The sequence below is a fragment of the Monodon monoceros genome, unplaced genomic scaffold (assembly GCF_005190385.1).
Source record: "Monodon monoceros isolate NGI ecotype Baffin Bay Population unplaced genomic scaffold, NGI_Narwhal_1 Super_Scaffold_12, whole genome shotgun sequence".
NCBI lineage: Eukaryota > Metazoa > Chordata > Mammalia > Artiodactyla > Monodontidae > Monodon > Monodon monoceros.
Genome location: NW_021703768.1, coordinates 148014211 through 148037472, shown reverse-complemented (window position 1 = coordinate 148037472; position 23262 = coordinate 148014211). Strand labels below are relative to the sequence as shown.

At 47.2% G+C, this 23262-nt stretch overlaps 1 protein-coding gene and 1 long non-coding RNA gene across 3 annotated transcripts; one reads left to right on the top strand and one right to left on the bottom strand.

Annotated features, from left to right (window-relative positions):
* Nucleotides 1-2009: 2009 nt before the first annotated feature.
* LOC114892774 lies at nt 2010-12363 on the bottom strand. The gene is made up of 3 exons (XR_003792777.1): nt 12249-12363; nt 11701-11849; nt 2010-2413 (listed from the first exon to the last, which is right to left on the bottom strand). It is a non-coding gene; the product is annotated as an uncharacterized LOC114892774 (long non-coding RNA).
* Nucleotides 12364-12611: 248 nt separating this feature from the next.
* On the top strand, nt 12612-22883 carry BOD1 (biorientation of chromosomes in cell division 1). 2 transcript variants are annotated; one of them, XM_029218795.1, is made up of 5 exons: nt 12612-13001; nt 14674-14736; nt 16755-16879; nt 20699-20895; nt 22099-22883. In XM_029218795.1, exons 1-4 carry the CDS (start codon nt 12765-12767, stop codon nt 20892-20894), a joined length of 621 nt encoding a protein of 206 aa, XP_029074628.1. In that variant the 5' UTR covers nt 12612-12764; the 3' UTR covers nt 20895; nt 22099-22883. The 2 variants fall into 2 exon arrangements, with proteins under 2 accessions (XP_029074628.1, XP_029074629.1); XM_029218796.1 differs by lacking the exon at nt 14674-14736 and having other exon boundaries at nt 22099-22872.
* The last annotated feature ends 379 nt before the right edge of the window (nt 22884-23262 follow it).

Sequence of the window (23262 nt, the reverse complement as noted above, 5' to 3'; positions counted from 1 at the left end):
TTGGTCATGGGAGTGATCTCAGGTTGGGATGGGCCCACCGTGGAGCTTGCTTGACCACTGCCCCAGTCAGGGCCCAGCTGGGGAAGGGTATCTCCGATTCCAGCAGGACTACCTGCACCCCTGGCAGCCAGCACCAGTGTGTGCTCCACACGCTAAGAGCAGCAGGAGAGCCTGGTGGCAGACAGGAAAGCATATTCACCCCCTCCACCCAGGCGCAACCCCCAAGGTCAGGGAGACATGCGCTGTGAGAAAGTGGGCCACACATAATAATGGCGGAGCTACACCTCTCTTCTGAACGATCTGTCCTTTAATGCAGAGTCACAGCAGGTGTAGGGCAAAGAGGGGGCCAGAGCAGGCCTCCAGGGAGACATTGGTGAAAGCACTCCACCCTCAGTACGTGTTCTGGACTCTGGGCCCAGCCCCAGTCCTCCGGGCAGCCTTCCTATGAAATGAGCTCTCCCAGGGCTTCCCAGAAACCATCTGCTACCCCCACCCTGCTGCTCCATCAACCTTGGCCACACGTGCCCCCTAACCAGTCCTGTACCCACCTCCAAGCCTTTGAACTATTGCTTCCTTCCCAGGTCCCTCTTCCCTCCGGCCCAAGTATGGCCACTCCTTGTTACTTAGATCTCGATTCAAATACTGCCCATGCTCCTTGTTATTGAGATCTCGGTTCAAATACTGCCCCGCAAGAGAAGCTTTCCCTGACCACCTACTGATCTGGACCCCAAATGATTTTGATCTTGACTTTGCTTGTTTGTTTCTTGTTGGCTTATGAGCTTCAAGAACTGAGATCAGGCCACCTTTCACTTACTCTTTTAGCCCAAACCCCAGCACAAGGCAGCATGTAGAAGGCGCTCAATAAATACTGATATTTGTATGAACAAATGAGAGACTGACTGAGTGAATGCACGTGCTCAGTTAAACAGCAAGAACCAGCCCAGCTTCCCGGGGTCCCTTCGATGCCAGGCCTGTCCAGTAAGGAGACTAATCCCAAGATCCGTGGATAATGAGGCAGAAGCTCTTGAGAAGAGTCTCCCTATCTCGGGAGGGGCTCTGGGTCTAGGCCTGGTTAACTTTTTCTTCTTATTGAGCACTGACTATACAGCAAGCAGACATGTGGGCCTTTGTTTAATTCACAGCCTCCCTCTGCGTGGTCACCATGGTGATTCCCATGTCAGAGATAAGGAGACACGCTTGAGGATGTTAAGCAACTTGTTCAAGGTCTCTTGGCTATGAAGTCACAGACCTCGCTCGGCCTGGCCCTGAGGACCCAGTGCTTTGATACCTCTCTCTCCTGCTTCCCCGCAAATCCCCACGTCAGTCTGCAAGTCCACACCCCGGGGGGATGAGGCAGGAACAAGAAATCTCTGAATGAAGCCGTTCCTACTCCTTCACCCAACAAGCACCTGCCAGGCCTTTGATCTGTGTGGGTCCCAAAGCCAAGGGCTGGGGACACAGAGCCACGAGGCTGAGCCCCACCCTCCTGCAGCTCAGGGACGCCCATGTCGCAGTGAGTCACCCATCACAGTGGTCTTCTAGAAAGTTTTTTCTTAATTAAGCGTCCTCCAGTTTTTGAGGATTTCTTAAAATTCCTTCAGCAGGGTGGTGAGGGGGGCGGTGATAGTATGTGGAGTACTAATGTCTGAAATCAGGGGAGACCCTTGAGGTGGTGGGGGAAGCTTGGGCAGATAGCAAGCTGACTAGGTGGGCCGGCCTCCCAGGGCTTTCCCCACTTTGGAGCCATTTCCTCACCAAATTCTGACTGCCCCCCTCTCCAGCCCAGAGCTCTGTACCCTGGTGGAGGACCAGAGGGCAATGGCATGCGGAAAAGCGCCCTGCTCAGCATTTGGCAGAAGGTCCTGGAGTATAGACACCAGGACCTCTGCTGAGACACTGGAATGTTTTAATTTGAAGCCCAAAGTTTGTGCACTCGCACTGTCTCTCTCTCTCTCTCTCTCTCTCTCTTTCTCTCTCTCTCCCTTTCATTCATTCATTCACTCCTGCCACACTGCACATTCTCCCCTCCTCCCACGGCAAAGCCCATTGTCATTCTGGTGGCATTTCAGCCCACTGCAGGCGTAAGGAGGCTCCCTCTTCCAGATTTCTCTGTCGAATCGCTGACAAGGACAAAGCCGTTAGGAGCGAGATTCGGTAACTAGTTTTTTAATTTTCATGGCCGGAGGTTGTCAGGACAGTGCAGAGAAAATTGCCAACGATTCGGAGAGTGGCCCGTGAATCTGGGGCAGAGCAGGCGAGAACAAGGGAGCACTTCAGCTGGGGCGGGGGTGTTGGCAGCCACTCGGATGAGAAAGTTCTCTTCTTCCAAATTTCTTTGATTCAGATGCCGTGCTAATTGAAAAAGATCGATTCAGCAATTTTTCACCCTTCCTCAATAAAGTGTTTTAGAGGGCTGAGAAAGAAAAAAGAGAAGGGGTACTCCAGGGATCCTTCTGTAGGGTGGGATAAGGATCAGTTGATCATAGGTTGCTAGGAAATGGGGGTTATTAATTTGAGGGAGAGTTGTCATATTCCCCAAATTTACTTTGCATCCTTGGATTACAGCACAAGCATATCTCCAGATTAAGGCACACTGTGAGAGTGAAAAGATCTGCATCCCAACCCCAAGCTCAGCCACAGAGTTGCTGTGTGGCTGTGGGTTGGTGGCTTTCCCTCTCTGAACTATGAAAATGGAGGGGATTGAATAAAACAACTCCTAATATCCTTTCCCATCTCTGTGCTTCTCTGCCTTTACCAAGCCCATCAGGAATCTTTTCATTGCTTCCAGTCTGAGGTCTCTGGTCTCTTGAGTAGACTCTCAGATGGATCTGAATTGTAAGGACTGGCCTGTGACCTCCCAAGAGGTAAGTGATAGAACGGTGGCATCAGGACGAACAGTTTTCATTTAACCCTGTCATGCCAACCAAGATTCCCCAGCTGGATATATTCGGGCAAGCTAACACAGAATAATGTGGTGAACTTGCACTGGGGTTTTGTTTTATGGTTCCCAGAACTATCTCAAATACATTCTCTTTCAAATACATTCCTTACAACCACTCTATAAGTGAGGTCCTATAATTGGCCCCATTTTACAGATAAGAAAAGTGAGGTTCACATGCCCAAAGGCTGACCAAGTCTGACCAGAGCCCCTGCCCAGCACCCTTTGGCTTGCTCTGGCCTAAGACAGACAAAGGTTGCTCCCAGAGAAGCAGCTCGTGCAGGGGAGAGAAGTCAGGTGCATCTTGCCAGATCCTTCCTTCCAGCTCCTGGCTCCCGTGCCGCCCCATGCTGCCCTCTAAATTGTTTGTATCCATCCAAGTCTCTTAGTCGGGGAAGCAACATAAATAAACTCGGTGATTTAAATTGAATGTGAATTTATCGAAAGGATACTGACCAGCTCACAGATGAGACAGGAAGGCTGAAGAACTAGGCTTAGGGAGTAGGCAAGAGAAAAGGGAGGTCACACAGCCAGAATCACAGCCCAAACTCTTGCAACGGAACCAGCCCAACAATGTCACCCACTGCAGCTGCTACAAATGCCGAGCCCATGGTACTGCCGCTGTAGCACTATCTTCTCTGGCCTTGGCCACGTGCCTGCACCTGAGCTGCAAGGCGAGCTGGGAAAGGGGTACCTGGCATTTTCATCTATAGGAAGGCTCTGCCTCCCAACAAGTCTCAAGAGGGTAGAAGTTACCCCCAAAATAGGAAGGGCATTGAGATGTCAGGCAACCAAATAGATGGTAGGTGCGCACTGTTAGGTTAGGATGGGTAATGCTGTGATAACAAAAAAAAGTCCTAAGTTTTTAAAACGCCAAAGATTTATTTCTTGTTCACTCTACAGGTCCATCAGGGGTCAGCTGCGGGCTCTGCTCCCGGTCACAGGCTGATGGAGCACCCACCATCACTGGCCACTGTCACCTCAGCAGATGGAAAGAGAGATCTGGAGCAGCCATTGAAGGCTCTAGACCAGAAGTGACATCACTTCTACTCATGGCTCATTGGTTGGAACTAGTCACATGGTCCTGCCTTGCGGCCGGCAGTTACAATCCTGCCTTGGATCTAGAAAGCAGAGAGCTGGGACTACCCAGTGAATAGCATTAATGATGCCCACAGTCTACTACATGGAGCCCGCCAACCAGAGCCTTCCTAGGGAGGGAGGAGAAGAAAAAGGCACTGAAGTGGAGTCAGGAGACCTGAGTTTCATTCCAGGTTGGGCCACTGGGACCTGTACATTCCTCTAGCACCCCTGAGGGACAGAGGAAACCCCAACTTCGGAGTGTGATCACGGAAGTGGTCCACTCAAATTGCACATGACAGCGGCAGATGCTCAGAGCACAGCCCACCAATGAAGCACTGGAGGGGCCAGGAGTGCCCAGAGCCAGGAGCCAAGGCAGCCTCCTGGAGCTCAGGCAGGCAGGCAGCCTCGTCCTCACTCACAGGCTCCTTAGCCATTGTACTGTCTCCCCAGAATGATGGGCACTTCTCAGTAGCCCTAGTATCCCTCTGGAAATAAAGTCTCTACGGGCAGCAGGAGCTGAGATATTTGCTGTATCCACAGGCCTCTTGGGCCCATACTCTATTTCAGCTACAGAGAGGTGACTGGCCAGACTGAGTCCCAGGAAAACACAGGGAAGCAAAGCCCTGTGAGTGAGGGTCTGCCTGTACCTATGAGGGGCCTCAAACACCCCAGGTCTGACTGGCCCCCAGCCCTTCCTGAAGTTGCAATGTTGACACTTCTAAAGGAGTGAGAACAACTATTGGTACCATTGTACACCATGACCAACAGACTAAACATTTCAGCTTCCTTCAATACCCAGTCCAGGGAAAAGTTCAGGCTAACGTCTGAGATAAGTGGTCTTCATAGATACAGCACAGAGTACTAGTTTCCTCCCAATGTGCATTTGCCCCTTCTTCCTTAATAACATGAGCACCAAATTTTAACCAGAGGTTGTAACAAAAAGGTCCAGCAACACTTCCCAGCCTGCCCGCAGCTCCCTCGGGCCTGGGGACTTGGGCAGCCACCTTCGATCAGAGCTCTCAAGATGGCGGAGGAGGCTGGGAGCCTGACGGTCATGGAGCTGCCCTGTCAGCCTTCCTCCAGACTTTTACATGAGATAGACAAAATTCTTCTATTTTGTGGTTTACAATTATTCGCAGCTCAGAATTCCCTGGCAGTCCAATGGTTAGGGCTTTGCGCTTTCACTGCCGAGGGTGCGAGTTCAATCCCTGGTCAGGGAACTCAGATCCCGCAAGCCGCACGGCACAGACAAAAAAAATAAAGTAAATAAATAAATAAAGCAATTACTAACAGCAAAATGCAACTGTGGAAAGCTATCATAGAGGCAGAAACGTAGTTGTTAACACTGCTGTCTTCAAAGGGGTGCGGAGCTGTTTAAGAGGATAACCTCATGTTTGGATGGCCTCCTCCATGGGCCTGGAGGTGCAAAAGTGGGCCTGGAGCTGAGTTTGGAAGAGAGGGCTTGAGAGGGCTGACTTGTGGTGCATCCCAACAGGAGTATCTGGCATTTCACAGGCAAGCCATGAGGGTGGGAGTGAAGAGGTAGGCGGAACCGGGGAGGGGAGAGAGGAGGTAATGAGTTGCACTGAGGCTGGTACACCCATGAGGAGAAATAGCTGACCATGAATCCCTCGGGACATGTAGAGTCCTCTAAGAACAAGACGGTTGAAAGTACAATTTGCAGTTTGTTTGTTTTTAATGTTGCTGAAATGTCAGTGTCTCCTCTGATACTCTCAGAACTTCAATCTGTGCCAAAGGATCAAGGTGTTGAGGTTCACCTGAAAATCCATAAACTAAAATGAATACAGCAGAGGCAGGAGCTCCGAAGCAGAGACGACCATGGAGAAGTTGCAGAAATTGTGGAAGGGGTCCCGCCTGGCCTTCTGCAGGGCCTAGGAAGGCAATGGGGTGGGGCGGGGGGAGGTGATGAGGAAGGAGTGAGCAGTCTTAGCCAGCTCTCAAGGGGCAGGGACGCCCTAGCCAACACCTGCCACATGAGATGCCCCCTCTAGCTTCCTCATCCGTCTCCCTGCCCCCAGCTCCACCGGGTCCAGTCACACTCTGTGCTGTCCCAGAGAAATCTTGGTCAATTTTGCATCTGATACTGCCCCTGCCCTGTTTAAAACCCATTGTCTCCACTCCAAGGTCACATTCAGCCTCTGAAACGGTAGCATTTGAGGTCCCAGCTTATTTCATCAACCTCATCTCTTTCTGGTCCCCACTCCACCCCCAATACATGCTCTGCAACCCATGGGACTGGCAACCCTTTTCAGAATATATCCACACTCTTCAAGACTCTGGGCCTTTGCTCAAGCTGTACCCTCTGCCTGGCACCCTGAACCTCTCTCCTCTCTACCTACTTATCCAGGAAAGGTTCTTTAGTCGCAGCAGAAATGAATTCTGGCTGGTTCAATCAGTAAAGGTATGCAGTAAAGAATATGGGGTGGCTTCCAGAATCCCTGGGAGGGCCAGAGATCCAGGCTTGGAGACGATGTGGACAGGAGCCACCGCCAAATCACACCATGGAGATGCCACTGTCCCAACGCTGGCACAGAACAGCATGAGGTGCCTCTGATGTTGCCCGTGCAGGTACCGGACACCCTGTGGGACCCCACCATGGCCCTTCTGGGGGCAGACACCACCTCCCCCAATTATGGAGCTTGCTTCTTCACATGGTACCTGCTGTGTCAAGTGCCAGATTGGCCTCTGATGGCTGAAGTCAAGACCACATGTTTGGGAAGCCGGGAAAGCAAGTCTCTGGGCTCCCAGGTAGAAGGGGGTCTCCCCATCCTGCCAAGACTCATAAGGTAGGGAGGGCCCAAATGCAGGAACATGTGCAAAGGCACTTCTACAAAGAAGGGCAATGCCCACCACACTCATTAGGACCCTGTCTGAATGCCACCTTCTGTGGGACGGCCCCAGAGCTGCCTCGATCAGTTACCGGCACCCCTCTGCACCCTTCGTACCTGCCTCCATTCTCAGGCACCACTGTTGATGGCCTCCCTCTAGGTATAAACCCCCTTCTTTTTACAGACAAGAGATGCAAGGGCCAGAGGGGAGATGTCACTGATATTTTCAAGGGAACCTTTAATCAAAGGTGATCACTTAGGTAGAAGTAGCCACCTGGGAACAAGGGTGAGGGCTGAGGGTAGGAGCTGAGGCAGGGATGACTGAGAGATGCTGGAAAACCCACATGCCAGAAACAATCACCCTTTCAGACCTGTTGATGGGGGTCTGAATTTTCTACCCAAAGTGCCAACCGCTCCAAACTTTGGCCCATTGTCAGAACCTCCTAGGAAACTTATAATAAATGCAGATGGCCAAGACCCACCTCTAAGGATTGATTCTGCAGATCTGAGGGGATGGCGGGGCATCTGTATTTTTAATGAGGCCCTCAGAGAATTCTGATGAACGCCAAAGTTGAAGAAAGACTGACCTCAGCTGTCTACAAAGGTACACAGAGTAAACTAGGTGGACTTATAGTCATTCCTAGACATGATCTGAAGGGACGGGGCCCAGGAGAAGGAAGCTAATTCATTCATGCTTTTAGTTAATCATTTGTTAGTTAGTTTTTACATTCAGTCATTCCATAAATGATGGGTTTAGTGGAGGAATGGGGTCAGGGTTATATCAGTCAGCATGGGCTAGATTATGCCACAGTGACAAACAACTCCACAACCTCAGTGGCGTAAAACAACCAAGGTTTATTTCTCACTCCTGCTGGTTCATTAGGGGCCAACCAGGGCCCCTACTCCATGTCCCCTCACTCTGGGGCTCAGCATGATAGATCAGCCACTATCTCAAATTGCGCTGGTTATCATGGCAGATGAAAGGAGAATTCTTGGAGGGTCTCACGTTGGTACTTTTTAAACAATTTTTTATTGGAGTATAGTTGCTTTACAATGTTGTGCTAGTTTCTGCTGTACAGCAAAGTGAATCAGCTTCACGTTGGTACTTAAATGTCCTGGCCCAGAAGTGACACAACTCTCACTGCTGTTCACAGCTCACTGGCCAGAACCAGTTTGTAACTGGCCCCTAACTAACCCTTAGGGTGTTGGTTTAGGACTGCTGCACCTCGACGCCACAGCAGGAAGAGGCAATGCTTCTATCAGCAAGGCCAAGCTTTCCCAGATACCCTCAGCTTCTATCTCCTTGGCCAGAAATGGCACCTATGGTCACTCCTAGCAACAAAGGAATCTAGGGAAGTACACACTTCAACAGGGCACACCGAAGCCCCAGACAAAATTGGGTTCTGTTGATACAGAAGGGGAATGGATACCGGATAGGCAACTAGGAGTAAATGATTCGATATGTGTGTCACTGGAGAATGAGAGATGGCATTGTAGGTGTGAAGACAAAGGCAGAGGACGGATCCAGACCACAGCAGCAATAGCATGGAGGGCTCGACTGTGAACTTGGCTTCACTGAGCCCACCAAGTTAGGGACTGGCTGAGTGGTTCTCTATGTCATCACAAGATTAAAACTAGCAAAGTAATTAAATATGTATTAATTCTGAATATATATTATTCAAGATTTCTGCCCACAACAGACTACAGATGAGCATATTAGGATGTTGTTTCAAGACCATATGATTAGCTATCAGTGCCTACCATGTGCCACCTTCTGCATATATATTATCTCTACATTTCACGACAAACTGAGGCTCAGAAGATTGTCCTAGGTCACATAGACGATAGCAGAGGTGCTGGATCCAAACCCAAGCCAGATTCCAAACTTCCCATTCTTTTCTCTACATTATATCAGGATGCCTCTTCCACTCAGCATTCTTTAGTAATGATAATTCAAAATGACAACGTGTTAAAAACACTGCAGCCTGAAATGTTATCTAAGATGCATGTTAGGTGGGAGAGGCAGTGGTAGTATTGATTGGTGCTGAGGACGCCTGCTTATCAAAGCCCTGTTTTCTGAGTGTGTATTTGGATCCAATCTGTCATTAGAGATGCTGGAAAACATCGCAAAGAAACAAACAAAAAGCAGCCAAGATCCTTTGATGCAGATGTAGCCAATACACTGCAGACAGGCAATCTCGAGAAACGCTGGATGCTGTCAATTAAGAAATGAATACCTGTCCAGCCTAAGAATTAGTAAGGCTCTTTGGATGAAAACAAGGAAGCAAGGAGAAAAAGGGCCACACCATGAACATGAATAAGGACCAACAACCTGTCTACCCCAAGTGGATGCGGTGTCTAAATGCAGCCCTGGGCTCTGGAATGCTCTTGCTTAAATAACCGGATCTTGGATTAGAAGGTTGGAAGGTTACCAAGGCAACACATAGACTGACTTCTAACCTTGGGGCCTGCTCCCAGCCCCAGGTTCCTAGTCCAGTTCAGTCACACATATGGAAAGCTCACTAGAACACCTAACCCCTCTGTATATATAGTCAATATATTGAGTATATTCTGCCATTTGGTGGAGGGAGGTATCAAAAATCTTGAATGGGGCTTCCCTGGTGGCGCAGTGGTTGAGAGTCCGCCTGCCGATGCAGGGGACACGGGTTCGTGCCCCGGTCTGGAAGGATCCCACATGCCGTGGAGCGGCTGGGCCCATGAGCCATGGCCGCTGAGCCTGCGCGTCCAGAGCCTGTGCTCCGCAACGGGAGAGGCCACGACAGTGAGAGGCCCGCGTACCGCGTTAAAAAAAAAATCTTGAATGGCCTGATCCTACACTTAGAAGAGCAAATTTCCCATTTACTCATTCATTACTTTCTTCTTCCATCCAACTATCATATATTTACAAAGAGCCCGTATGTACCAGACACTGTTCTAGGTGCTGGGGACACAATGATAAATGAAACAGACAATCCATTCCTTCATGGAATTTAGAAGTTAGCAGAGGCGACAGTGGTTAATCAAATAACTTCCCAACCCAAATGTGAATTTGTCGCTGTAATATGTTATCAACACTTGCTGAGGACCAGGAATTATTATGCTAAGTGGATTGCTAAAATGGAACTGAGGCTCGGAGAGGTGATGCAACTTTCCCAAAGTCACACCACCTCAAAGTGATGGAGCTGGGCTTCCAATCCAGTGCCCCCTGATGCAAAAAGCCCACGCACTTGGCTGCTTTTTCACATCTCCCTTGGCAAACTGTGTATCTCATTTCTAGTTTCTGCCCTTTCTCCTTTGAGATCTGGGTTTGGCCTGCAGTCTTTGACGTAAAATATTCCAACACCTAATACGTACAATTCACTGGGCTCAGGAAACTTGTTACAGACAAATTTTAACAATGAGAGGCAACAATTATTTTTTCCTAAAGGATATCTGAAAATGAGATCACCACCTGGGCCAAAATTAAAACAGTGTTCTGCATAGAAATTTCTAAAGGTCCTGTATTATTAATACAGCAATGGCGCTCCCTGGTGACAATTATTGTGTATTACATGCTCCTTGACTTGGGGGAGGAATACATTTTGGATGTAGTGGAAGCTTCCTACTGCAAATTTGGACGAACAATAAGCCTCCCCTAGTCTTGATTTCCTTCACTCCTCGTTCCCCCGACCCCACCACACCCAATTAATATCAATTCCAGAGGCAAGGTCACAGGTATAGGGTGCAGCCTCTTTTCACAGTTGAGAGTTCTAGCAACTAGGACACAAGGTCCCCATGAGACTGACAAAGGGTTAAACCATTTGCTGCCAATCTCCAGGATCACTGACCCATTTGGTCATGATGGATTAATCCATCATCTCCTACTTTCTCTTCTGAAAGTAGTGGCTACAAATGACACTCTCCTCCACCCACCTCCCCCGCTCCACACACACACACACACACACACACACACACACTCTCTCTCTCTCTCTCTGTCTCTCTCTCTCCCTCTCTCTCTCTCTCTCTGACTCTACCCCATGATTATAGGAAATAGACAAAAATTTACACATCTACTTTGAGCTAGGCATTGAGCTATGGGCTGGGAACACAGTGATGAAGAGCAAGCTGTGGTTCCAGCTCTAAAGCTTACACTGTAGCAGGGGAAACAGGTGGCCAACTAGCCTATAAATTATTCACTTTTGATTATAATAATTGGTACAAGAAAGAGGCTCTGAGAGTCTATACCAGTGAGACAAGACCAGATTAAGTCAGAGGGTCAGAAAAGTTACCCTGGAGAAAGAGAGTAAGGTGTGCTGTGCCAAAATGGAGAAGAGGCTGGTCAAAGTCAGGGAGCTTGGAGGAGAATGGACATGAGGCCCAGGTGGTCTGAATAGGGCCTCTCCTGGGGCTAAAGGTGGGTGATGAGTGTGGTACAACTAGGAAGAATAGTCATTAGGTAATCTCCAGGATGGTGAAGTATTAAGAGAGAATGTTGGTCATTAACTTAACCTTTTAGGAAGATTTAGCTTGAGTTAAAGGATGAGTATAAACTAACATCCCGATTTTCATTTTAAGGGTTAAACTCTGTTAAATAGGAAATGGTGGAGTGGAGAGCATCCCAGATCTCTGTCTATGATGCCTCTTCCCAGAAGGCAAGGATATTGAAGAATTTATTATTTACAACCCCTCCACTGCTTATGGAAGATGAGGAAATAACAATAGCAAGCAGAATTGCCAGGGGCTGTGGGCAGGAGTTCAGTCAACAATGGACAAAAGGCTGAATGGAAGAGAGGACAGTGGTGGCAGTTCCAACAGTAAACTGGGGCTACAAAAAAATCAAGAAAAAAGCCTTACCTTTGATGCCAGCTAGCTCTCAGAATGTAGAACACCTTAGGTTAAACATTGCCAAGATTTGGATTCAGGAAACCTTTGTTCAAACCCTCCTCTTCCACCTCTAGCTACGTGATCAGGGTAACAAACTTTCTGTGCCTCCATTTCTGCCTCTGTAAAATAGCGATGACAAGATCTGCATTTTAGATTGTGAAGTAGTGTATGTGAAGTACTTAGCATCATGCCTGTAATATTCCAATTACTCAATATTCGTTTATTATTACTGACAATATTTAATATCTGGAAGGAAATACATAAAATAGAGAATCAGGGAAATTTTTTTACAGCAGTTTTCCATTATTTTTCAATTTTCTAAAATAAGTATGCATTTCTATTAAAATCAGAAGGGGAAATACATCCACAATTTCTGAATAAAAGAAATTTGACTAGTCCACTGCTTCCCACATTTCCTGGATCGTATTGTTCAAGAAAGGCGCGGGAATGCATGTTAAAAGCACAGATTCCTAGGCCCCGACCCAGAAATATTGAATCAGAATCTCTAAGGGACAAACCTGTGAATCTATACTTTCAATCAGCCTAGCAGACGATTCTTATAATCAGGCACTTTGAGGACGCGCTGATTTAAAGAGAGAGGGCAGTAACGGAGCGAGGAAGGCCAGCCCAGGCTGCAGCAATCACGAGGGCCTAAGCCTACAAGTCCCATACTGCCCCGCAAACTGGAGACGAGAGTCCAGAGCCTGCCGGGAGATGTAGTTTTCGTCGGCCAGACCTCTGCCTATAAGAAAGCTGGAGATGACTGCCGGAAAACCTCCTGCCCCACAATGCAGAGATCGGCGGTGTCGTCACCCGGAAAGCGCCATGGATGGGGCGGGCGGTTTCTGCCGCCTCTACCGCCACCTCTGCTGCCTCAGAAGCTGCCGTTGCCGCCGTCCCCGCCGCCACCCCTTCCTCCTCCCCCGCCGCCGCCTCCTCCTTCTCCGGCCCCTCGGCCACCTCTACACGACCCAGGCCCTCTGTCCTTGAGAGGAATCCGTATTCAGTCTCCTTCGCGGGCCCGGGGCGCAGCCATGGCGGACGGCGGGGGCGGAGGGGGCACCGGCGCGGTGGGCGGCGGCGGCGCCGGCCAAGCCTCGGCGGGGGCGACGACAGGCGCGACGGGAGCCGGTGGGAGCGGCGGCCCCATCAACCCGGCCTCACTGCCTCCCGGCGACCCGCAGCTCATCGCGCTCATCGTGGAGCAGCTCAAGAGCCGGGGGCTGTTTGACAGCTTCCGCCGGGACTGCCTGGCCGACGTGGACACCAAGGTAGATTAGGCCGCCTGGGCTCAGGCGGGCCGGGCTGGGCATGAGGCTGCCAGGGTTGCATTTCGCATTTCCAAAGGAGAGAGAAAAACAAAAGACACCTTAAAAATCTCAGCAGCGAGGAGACCGCTTAGGGCAGTATAGGAAGCTTTCTGAGGGATGCCCACGTGGGTTCGGCTCCCAGCCCCATCACTATTCTGTGCGACTTAGCCCAGTCGCATCTCTCAACTTGGGGATCCAACACCGGTTTCACAGCCTGCCTATCTCCTGTCTTTCCCAAGATGGGACTCCTTTAAAGCCCTCAGTAACAAATCTCAGTATGTTAAAAACAGTGGAGAAAACCAGGTAAGTAAGCGTGAATGGTTTGAATGCACCATCATTAGCCTATAATAACTATTCCTTTTCTCTAGCTTAGTGATTTGCAGACTTGCATGCGCAGTTAATTGAGGTACATTGTTGTAGAACCAGCACCCTATTTTGTTCTCCATCATCGACTGAAAGGGATTTGGTGCCTATTTTAGATCCTAATGCCATAGGTCAACCAAGTCAACAGATAGTACAATGCTGTTTCACTTTACCTACTTGCCAAGGTTCATTTGTATTCAGTGAAGTCACGTGTGTTAAGTGTCAGACAAACAGCAGTTGCTGGAATATTCGTTTACTCCCTTTTCAGAAGCTTCTCCAGCAAGACTTAGGAGGCTCTGTTCCTGAATGGGCTGCTAGAGGGAAGTGATTTCTCCCCTCTGAGCCTATCATGGAAATCTTTTGCGGACCTCACAGCAAGATTGTGAGCTTAAAACTAGGCCTTAAAAATAGGGAAAGACCTTGTCCATGTACCCATTAAACATTTATTGATGGGGTTTGTGGATACAGGAACGAGCAAGTCACTACCCAGTCCTCAAAGATTGTATTCTAGGGTAGAAAACTGAAACGTAGACCAGATAGTATAAATAGTAAGTGATGTGTGCTGTTATTCTCCAAGATTAAAAACTCAAGGAGAAGTGCTGTCCTTGAAATGGGGTGTTTAATTTTCCTTCTTTAAGGTTCCCAGGTACATACTGACAGAGCTTTCACCTTTTCCAGCACTGGGTGTTCTCAACTTCCCACTGCAAGTTCTGCACTCATGTTTCATTTGTCTCACTGGGTTTTGTGTGGCTTAATCAATGTAGTGTACTATATTTCTTTAAATCGGTATTGAGAATCTGTTGGGGGAGAGGGAATTGGAGCCTTCACCACCTAACACCTCCTTAGATGTTCTCTCTGGTAGTCACCTGGTTGTCTTAATTCTTTTTTTTTTTTTGCGCTACGCGGGCCTCTCACTGTTGTGGCCTCTCCCGTTGCGGAGCACAGGCTCCGGACGCGCAGGCTCAGCGGCCATGGCTCACGGGCTCAGCCGCTCCGCGGCACCTGGGATCTTCCCGGACCGGGGCACGAACCCGCGTCCCCTGCATCGGCAGGCGGACTCTCAACTACTGCGCCACCAGGGAAGCCCTGTCTTAATTCTTGAAGATAGTGTGTTTTAGACACATCCTTCGTTGCTTTAGTCCCATGGTTCTCAAAGTGTGGCCCCTAGATCATCAGCATCACCCGACAACTTGTCAGATTTGTTGTTAGGCTCCACCCCAGACTACAAACATAAAAAGTGTACTGATGGTGTTTGTAATTTACTTTGCAGTGCATCCAAAATATAAACAAACAGAACAAACTGATAGGTGAAGAAGAGACGGAGATAGTGATAGTAAGTATAATAAAATGTTAGTGGCAGGCACGTTAGGTCCTTTCACTTCATGAACTGAAGGGATTATTCTGTATTGTCAGGGTCTCTTAAGGTTTGGTGGCGACATTAGCTGTCCTTTGTCCTTTTCCCTGTGAACCGTTTCTGTCTAAAACTGGGTGAGTTATTTTGAATCGTAGAAGGCATAGTATCAGGATTAATGGTTAAAAGCTACAAATCTAATTCTAACTCCTGTAAGCCAAGGGGGGACTCTGTTGGCTCATGGGATCTAAGGAAAGCTAGAATGGATAAACTGCCAGAAGGGTAGGGATGCATTTGGAACCAGGGATGCTCCACTAGGGCTGTCTTTCATGCCTATTCTTCATAACTCTCTTAACTGTCACTGCAGAGCAGAGTCATGCATTTGGTTACTAGTATCTATTGGTTACATCTTACGGCTTCTTCCTCTAGAAACAGCTCCAGTTCAAAAAATCCCAGGAAGTGTCTGCATCGTCTCAACATGGGTAGGCACCCACCCCTGTAGCCAGGAGAACATGGCACCCACTGCCCTCCCCACAGTAGTGGGTAATGAAGAGGGGAAGATGGTTACCAGGAAACAGGAGTTGCTAGGCAGACAGTACAGGGGTATCTGTGAATTTTAGTCCTCACCCGTCTCCCTGCCTTACTCTCTCCAGGTTTGGTGGAGAGTCTTTATGCCTGTCAGTCATGGCCTTCGGGAAGAGCCCATTCATGGAGTTGAGGCCAGTCGATTCCTTTGTCAGTTTCATTGACCTGACTGTTAGCAAACTTTTGTCACAGTAACACTACATGATAAACCAAATCTCAGTGACTTATAACAAGCATTTGTTCTCATGCTGATGGGGCTACAAGTCAGCTAAAGTTCCTCTGATCTAGATAGGCTTGGTGCTCAGCTGTAGGTGGCCTGGGCTTGGGTCCAAGCTGTGGGTTGGGGTAGGTCTGCTGCACATGTGCTCATCCTAGGTCCCAGGCCAAATGGACAGGGGCTGCAAAGGACTACCCTCATCAAAGGTCACCAGAGTACAAGAGCCAAGCCAGGTGGCACAGCCACATTTAGGACCTCTTGTCACTAACACTCCGTTGGCCAGAGCAGATCACACTGCTAAACGCAGCGTCACTGGGGTAGGGAAGTGTCCTCTGCCCACAGTGGGAGGAGAGAGGAATGAAGTGTGAACAGCAGTGCACACTGCTACACCTGGTTTGGAGAAGGAACAGCTAGTGGGGCCAGAAGGTCTTGGAGGCTTAGAACATGCATTCCTTATGTTCACATGGATTCCTTGTGTTCATCAAGTTCCTTTCTGATTTTGTTCTGATCCTAGTTGGGTCTAGAACATCTGAGACCAATAAGTGCCTCTCAGGCTCCTTTGGGGACTTAAGTTTTGCTTCCCTTCAGCCTTTCCCAGTGTTCCGTAGGCATTGACTTCAGTCTGCATTCATGAGTCATGCTGAGGGTTGGGTGGGCCTTCATTTTATGCGGAGAACTTTCCCGAGGCCTTGCTTGTGGCCAAGAAGACCCTGTGAGGTAAGCAGGGCAGTAATATTTGTTTTACAGACGGAAGTAACTGAGACTCAGGTTGGCTGACCTGTCGAAAGTCAGAGAGCTAGTAAGCAATGGAGCTGGACTAGAACCCATTTCCTTTGATTTGGAAACGGCCTGGGTCTAACCTTGGCTTTGCCACATTTTAGCCTTGTAGGCAAGTTGTTTACTTTTTCTAAGCCTGTATCCTCTAACATGAGAGCAGGAGAGAGCCAACAGGACCTCCCTCGTAGAGTTATTTGAAAAGTAAGTGGGGTAATAAAGCATCTGGCATTGTAGCAGGCACACATGTTGGTCATTAATCCATGCTCTGCCATGCTGCATGATGATCTTCATGGACACGATGGGAGTGTATTTAAGGACCTGAAATTCTGCATTTCTATGAAAAGCAGTGTTCTGAATGACTAATTTCCAAAACTTTGGTGCATGTAACTTCTGACCTTGCCCCTTCTTTTTAATATTTTAGCCAGCTTACCAAAACCTGAGGCAGAAAGTGGATAATTTTGTGTCAACACATCTGGACAAGCAGGAGTGGAATCCTACGATGAACAAAAACCAATTGCGAAATGGTCTGAGGCAGAGTGTGGTTCAGTAAGTAAGCAGAATTGAGAGCGAAAAGGCAGTTATCACAAGCGTGACTCGCAAGAAGGCCAATGCAAGGCACTATTTGGTCAAGGTGCATGGTACTTTCCAGCAAATGTGACATACAAGTTACAGCAGACCCCGCCCCTATTAAAATTAAGGTTCAAGTAAGCAAAGAACTCAGTTGAAATTCTTGCTACCCACATAGGCCTCCCATGCACACCTCTGCCAGGAAAGATATTCCAAATTGTAAGACTTATTTCATACTCTTTGAAGTTTTCAGTGTAATGTGAACATACGCTGGAGTTCATACCGATACATCAATGTTTGGGTCTTGGGCAAGAGCAGCTGGATCTTCTCACAAGTCAGTGTGGGTTATACAAATTTTCTGAATCCACACGGCCCCTCTAAAGTGTAATGGCAGCTTTCAGGAAGGCATGGAGTCTTATTAAGGTATATTCTTTGCAGTAGCAAACTGAACCCTAGTTAATGAGGTGCTACTGATCGCTCATCCAAGTGACTTCTCAGTGTCACTGGCACAAAAGTGGTGGTGGCTCATGAAATCCAGTGTCCTAAGATAAGCTTTTTCTAATCCATTCAGAATCCTTTTTTTGCTCTTCATATCAGCACTTATGTTCAGGTTTTCTTGATCCACTATCTCTCCTGGACTATCTAAAAGCTTGTGAAGCCTTCCCCTTTAAAAACAGAAGTATCAGGGAATTGTGCCAAGTGAAAAAAAACCCAGTATCAAAAAGATAGTGGTGCACGATTCCATTTCTGTAACATTCGTGAACTAACATATACTTATAGGGATGGAGAATAGATTAGTGACTGCTAGGGCTTAGGGTCAGGGTCGGGGGGTGAGTGTGGCTAGAAAGGAGTAGCATGAAGGGGGTGGGGTACAGGTGAGTATCTTAATTGTGGTGGTGGTTACATGAAGGTCCTCATGATAAAGTTTTGCAGAGCTACCCACGCCGACGCACATGAGTGAAGCTGTAACTGAGATGTAACCGAGGTCAGGAGAGTACCCGTGCTGGTTTTCTGGGTTTTTGCACCCACCCCCTTTGTTTTTGGAGGTATAATTGACATACAGCATATTGGTTTCAGGTATAATTAGTTTCAAACATAAAGATTCAATATTTGTATATATTTTGAAATGATCACCACAGTAAGTCTAGTTAACATGCATCACCACATATAGTTACAGAATTTTTCCTTTTTCCTGTGTTCCTGGCTTTGATGTTGTACTGCAGTTGTGCACAGTACAAGCATTCGGGGTGGCTGGGTAAAGGAGTGTGTGGACCTCCCTATGTAATTCCTTGCAACTTTCTATGGATATATAATTTCAAAATAAGTTTTGTAAAATAGAAAAGGATGCTTATTAACGAGCTGGCACTTTCAGTATGGCTGTATGGCTGATGAAATCTGAATCTTTTTAAACGAAACTAAAATTTACAGAAGCTCTCAGAGTTAGGGAAGAAGCATGATACCAAAAGATGCCCAGTGCCTTGTCATTCTGGATTTATCACCCATTGCCTTTCTGTTTCTCTAGGGAGCAGACTGTGGCACTGTGGGATCCTTCAGAGAGAAGGGGACGATAGCTTCCACTTACTGAGCAACTATTTCATGTCTGGCACTGATCCCTATATGTGTTATTGTTAATCCTTACAAAAAACATATTTGACAGCTGCAGTAACAAATCAGATGAAGCTTTTTTTTTAAACCCTGCCTTCTAAAAGATTGGCAAGCATATTAAGAAACTAAATCTAAACACCAAATATTTGAAAGGGTGCCGTTAATGGTATGAAAACTGTCAACATTACTGTTAATTTCTAATACACAATGATGTCATTCTTGAGGTGTGCATGTGGCGCTTCTCTTTATATACCTTTAATATGAAATGTAACACAGAAAGGTGCTTAGAACAGAGATGCAGTCTAACAAGTAATTAGAACATCCCTGTAGTCACCACCCGGTTGAGAAATAGAACTTACCAGCACCCTCCAAAACACCCCGGCCCTGCTTCCCTCCTTTCTTGATATACCTTCCTCCTCTCAGAAGGTTACCATACTCCTGAGTTGGATGGTCATTCTTTCCTTGCTTTTTTTTTCATAGTTTTACCACCTATGTAAATATTTCCTCCTTTTTGATTTGAGCTAGAATGTATTTAACCTGAAAACATGAATTTGGATGTAGTACTGAGACACTTCTATGTGATTCTTGCTAACATTTTGAATTTGAGGCAAATTCTAATGAAGTTTTAAAGTGAAAGTTTGCTACTTAACCCTGTAGATAAAACACTGCAGCCCTCAGCATTGGCTGGCTGGCCTGGCTGTTCAGGCCCAGAACCTGTATCCCAGTTCTGCAGCGTGGAGGGCTTAACAGGAAATCAGGCTCTACTGTTGAACCTAATAATGACTAATAAGTCTTTTAACTGCATATTTGTTCATTTCATCTTCCGTTTTAGGCTCCTGACAAGATCCTGTTTTCTCCGAACACTTTTAAAATCTCCAAGAAAGGGAGCTACACTCTTGGTACTTTGTTTTCCTTGGTCAGGCTTTCACCTCCAGTAAAGACCCCTGTGAATCTGACCTGGGAAGCGGGATGGTGTAGGTGGACAGCCGTTGGCTTGTGCCTAAGGAGAGGTGGCTTTGCTTCCCCACTGACCCATGGCCTGCTGCTGACCTCTCTGTGTTCCACGGTGCTCATCTCTAAGGGCACACATTGTCTATTGAGGTCTGCCCAAAAGTGCCCCTGTACTCTAATGGTGGTCTGTTTACATCTAGGCTTTCTGTTGATAAGCTGTCAGTTCCCACTGGATCTAGGAAGCACTTTATTCACTACTCAGCCTAACCAGTTCAAGGCCTGTTTCTCATCTCACTTATCACTGTGTGTGTTCACCCAGTTGTCTCCTTGGCTGTACCCTGACACACCATTTGCCCCATTACTGCAGGAGCTATTTTTACCCAAGCAAAAGCTTGAATGGCCTAAGAACTCAAGTCTAAAGGAAAGTAAGTAAAACCTGTCCACCATGCTTGTGATGGTATTTGACTGTTTTAATCCTTCGAGGAGAACAATTCAGTTTGACCCTGCATGGACTATTTTCCAAACCCTTCAAATGAGATTTGTTTCCTGTGACCATAATCTTCCTCACTACCCACCCCTGGTGTTTGAATATAGACATCTTGACTAATTTTTGCTCTATTTCAGAAAGGATTAGGGATGTATTTTAGCCCCTTAGGAACTGAGAACCAGCCTGTTTCTTGTCTGTTTACTTGTTTGCTTCCAAGTTACCTAGTATGTGTCATAGGTAACAACCACAGCCGAAGGCCTTGTTGAATTGCTGGTGATGCTGTAAACATTCCCAGCCCTGACTGATTTGTGTTATATAAGGTTTAGGGCTTACTAGCCAGGTTGCTGCTAGAGGCTGCTTCTCCTGCTTTGACTTGTGAGAGGATAGATATTGAAGGAAATGGAGTCAAGTGGGAGGCTTACTGGCTTTGACAGACTGAGGTTTTCAACTCTCCCCGTGCCGTCGGTTCTTTCCTACCATATTGTTACTTGCTCTTTGTCTTTGGGACAGTTTTGTTTGGTTCTTTTGTACAAGGTTGAGGTGGGAGTGGATGAGATTGTGTATTAGGAATAATGATAGCTGCTGGTCATGAATTGCCCTCTAAAGATATCATGGCTTGAACCCTATGTGGTAAGTGGACTGCCCTGTGAAAGAACTCCCTCAAGGGGCTGTACTTTGGACCAGGTGGACATTTATTGGGCTCTCTCATGACATTTGGAGGCTAAATAATGGAATGATCTATTTGTCTTCTCAAGGTCAGGGATGTTGGAAGCTGGAGTGGACAGAATTATTTCCCAGGTGGTGGATCCCAAACTAAACCACATCTTCAGGCCACAGATAGAACGAGCAATTCATGAGTTCCTGGCAGCCCAGAAAAAAGAAGCTGTGCCAGCACCCCCTCCAGAGCCTGAAAGCCAGGACCCTCCAGCCCCATCCCAGGATGCTTCCTAAGGTCCAGTATCCCGTCTTTTTTTTTTTTTTTTTTTTGCGATACGTGGGCCTCTCACTGTTGTGGCCTCTCCCGTTGCGGAGCACAGGCTCCGGACGCGCAGGCTCAGCGGCCATGGCTTACGGGCCCAGCCGCTCCGCGGCATGTGGGATCTTCCCGGACCGGGGCACGAACCCGCGTCCTCTGCATCGGCAGGCGGACTCTCAACCACTGCGCCACCAGGGAAGCCCCAGTATCCCGTCTTTTGTCCAGGAACATTCACCTCTGGCTTATAGATATAGAAAATGGATAGCAAAGGGATAAGCCATTACTGAGGGTCATGTTTCTTGTCTATTCAGAAAAGTATTTACTGCAAATGGACTTCATTTTGTTATGAGTCATGTTTTACTGAGAACTAATTAGTAATGTTTTCCTGTGTCTGTGAGTATGATTTTCTGTGCCAGCAGAGCTAAACGTTTAAGCTGTGAATAGATGTTTCATTAGAAACCATCTGGGATGATTGGTGTGCACAAGGCAAATTCAGATGAAAGTCTTGTTGTTCTGAAATTGTTTAAATGAGTCTCTCCCCTGGACATGAGTTAACTTGGGTTTACAGTTTTTATATAAAATCAAGCAATGCATTCTAAAGTGGCATCCTAAATGGGGCTCAGAGTCTGCTTTAAGCCCTGCTGGATTTCCTTGTATTTAGTAAGGATTTCAATTCACCACTGTCAGTTACCGTGGGATTCTTCTGTTATGAGCACTCCTTTTTTTCTTTTTTACATTTGAAATTTAATTTTAAAAATCAGCTCTAGATACACAAAACAATGCTTTTTGCAGAGCTTGGGAGACATTAGTAAACATAAGCAGCAATCACCAGGTAAGCAGTGGCGGACTCAACTCGGCCATTGTTTGCAACCATCAGGGTGTGCCTCATCCCCTCATTCTACTTCGGTGTTCTCTTTGTAAGATTCTTTAAGATGTCTGTTACTTTTGATAAATAAAATAAGCATCAGTGAGTGAACAAAGTGAGAACATCAGGCTCACATGGGGCACTCGAGAGAAATTGTTCCTTTGTACCTGTCTATATTAGGAGAAGACCTCAATTCCATTCTGGAGAGTAAAACATTCATTTCAAGTCTTTCTTTCTAGTTTAATTCCTTTGGGGATATAAAATTAAACATAACACAAAACTAACATTTTGATATGATTATCTTTTCTTTTTAGAATACGCCTGACACGTTTTGGAAGCTCCATTGAATTAATGGTGAAGAACTGGATTCAGTCACATAAGAGTACAACTTCAGAGTGAAGACAGGCCAAGGTCATCACTGATTTCACAATTCAACGTTGACTGTGGGGCGGTGTCCAGATAAAGTAGGGAGCAAATGGGCCAGTAGGAGAGTTGACCACGTGGGCCCCACGTCGTGCTGCCGTCTGGCCAGCCTGTCCAAGGGGTGACACCCACTAGACACTACAGATACATTAAGAAACACTACATCAACTTGGGGTCGTCCTGAAACAAACCTCTGTACTTGAACTTAGAGACTGTGTATGAATTTTAGGGTTTGTGCTTGGGGATAAGCAACAGCTACAATGAAGGCACATAACCAGTCCCAAAGATGCAATTTCAAAGAATGACAGTAAAGGTTAGCCAGGAGTAGGTATTTGACAATGCTTATTTGATACTGTTACTCAGAGTTTCAAGTAAGAGTGTACAAGCCATTAGCATCAGATAGCTTTAAGGTTGTTGTGACCCTCTTGTCCATGACTCTTTAGCTTCCGTTTCCTTTCCCCTGTAAGAGGTGTCAAAACATGGGACCCTAGAATGCATGAGGAAATGTAGAATTAGGTATAAGGAAAAACATTTGCAGGCTCTCTGTCCAGGGCTGCTTCCTATCCTGCAAGGGTTAGTGAGTCTTGGGTGTGTTTATTTTATTCTCATGTTTGTGTTTTTTAGAAGGTGAATAATTAATAAGTGGCTCAAGTTTTGTAATTAAATCATTTGATACTCTGAAGCTTCGACTAATTCTTAGACCCCAGGTGCACAGTGTAACCTTTGTCCTCGGCCTGCACACCATTCCTGTGCACAACACGACTTAATGGCAGTGAAGGACTGGTAGACATGCCGTAACTACCGTCGTCCTGCAGTTAGTGGGTGTAGCTGGAAGTGAGCAAGACGCTCCTCTCTTCCCCAGACTATTCCTGATGCCAGTCTTTAGTTGAGCGTACTGTGCTCTGTCAGTGTTTCCCAAACTTGTTTGCAGACGTGTCACCTGGGGATTTTAAGAAAAAAATGCATATTCTGATTCAGAAGTTCTGGGAGGACCCGAGAGTGTTTCTGACAGGTTCCAGGTGATGACTCGGCATATTGCATCCCAAGCCTTGGAT

Coding starts and splice junctions, on each gene's coding strand:
- BOD1 (XM_029218795.1), top strand. CDS start 12,765: ATGGCGGACGGCGGGGGCGGAGGGGGCACCGGCGCGGTGGGCGGCGGC. Junction 13,002..14,673: donor TGGCCGACGTGGACACCAAG/GTAGATTAGGCC, acceptor TTTACTTTGCAG/TGCATCCAAAATATAAACAA. Junction 16,880..20,698: donor CTGAGGCAGAGTGTGGTTCA/GTAAGTAAGCAG, acceptor TGTCTTCTCAAG/GTCAGGGATGTTGGAAGCTG.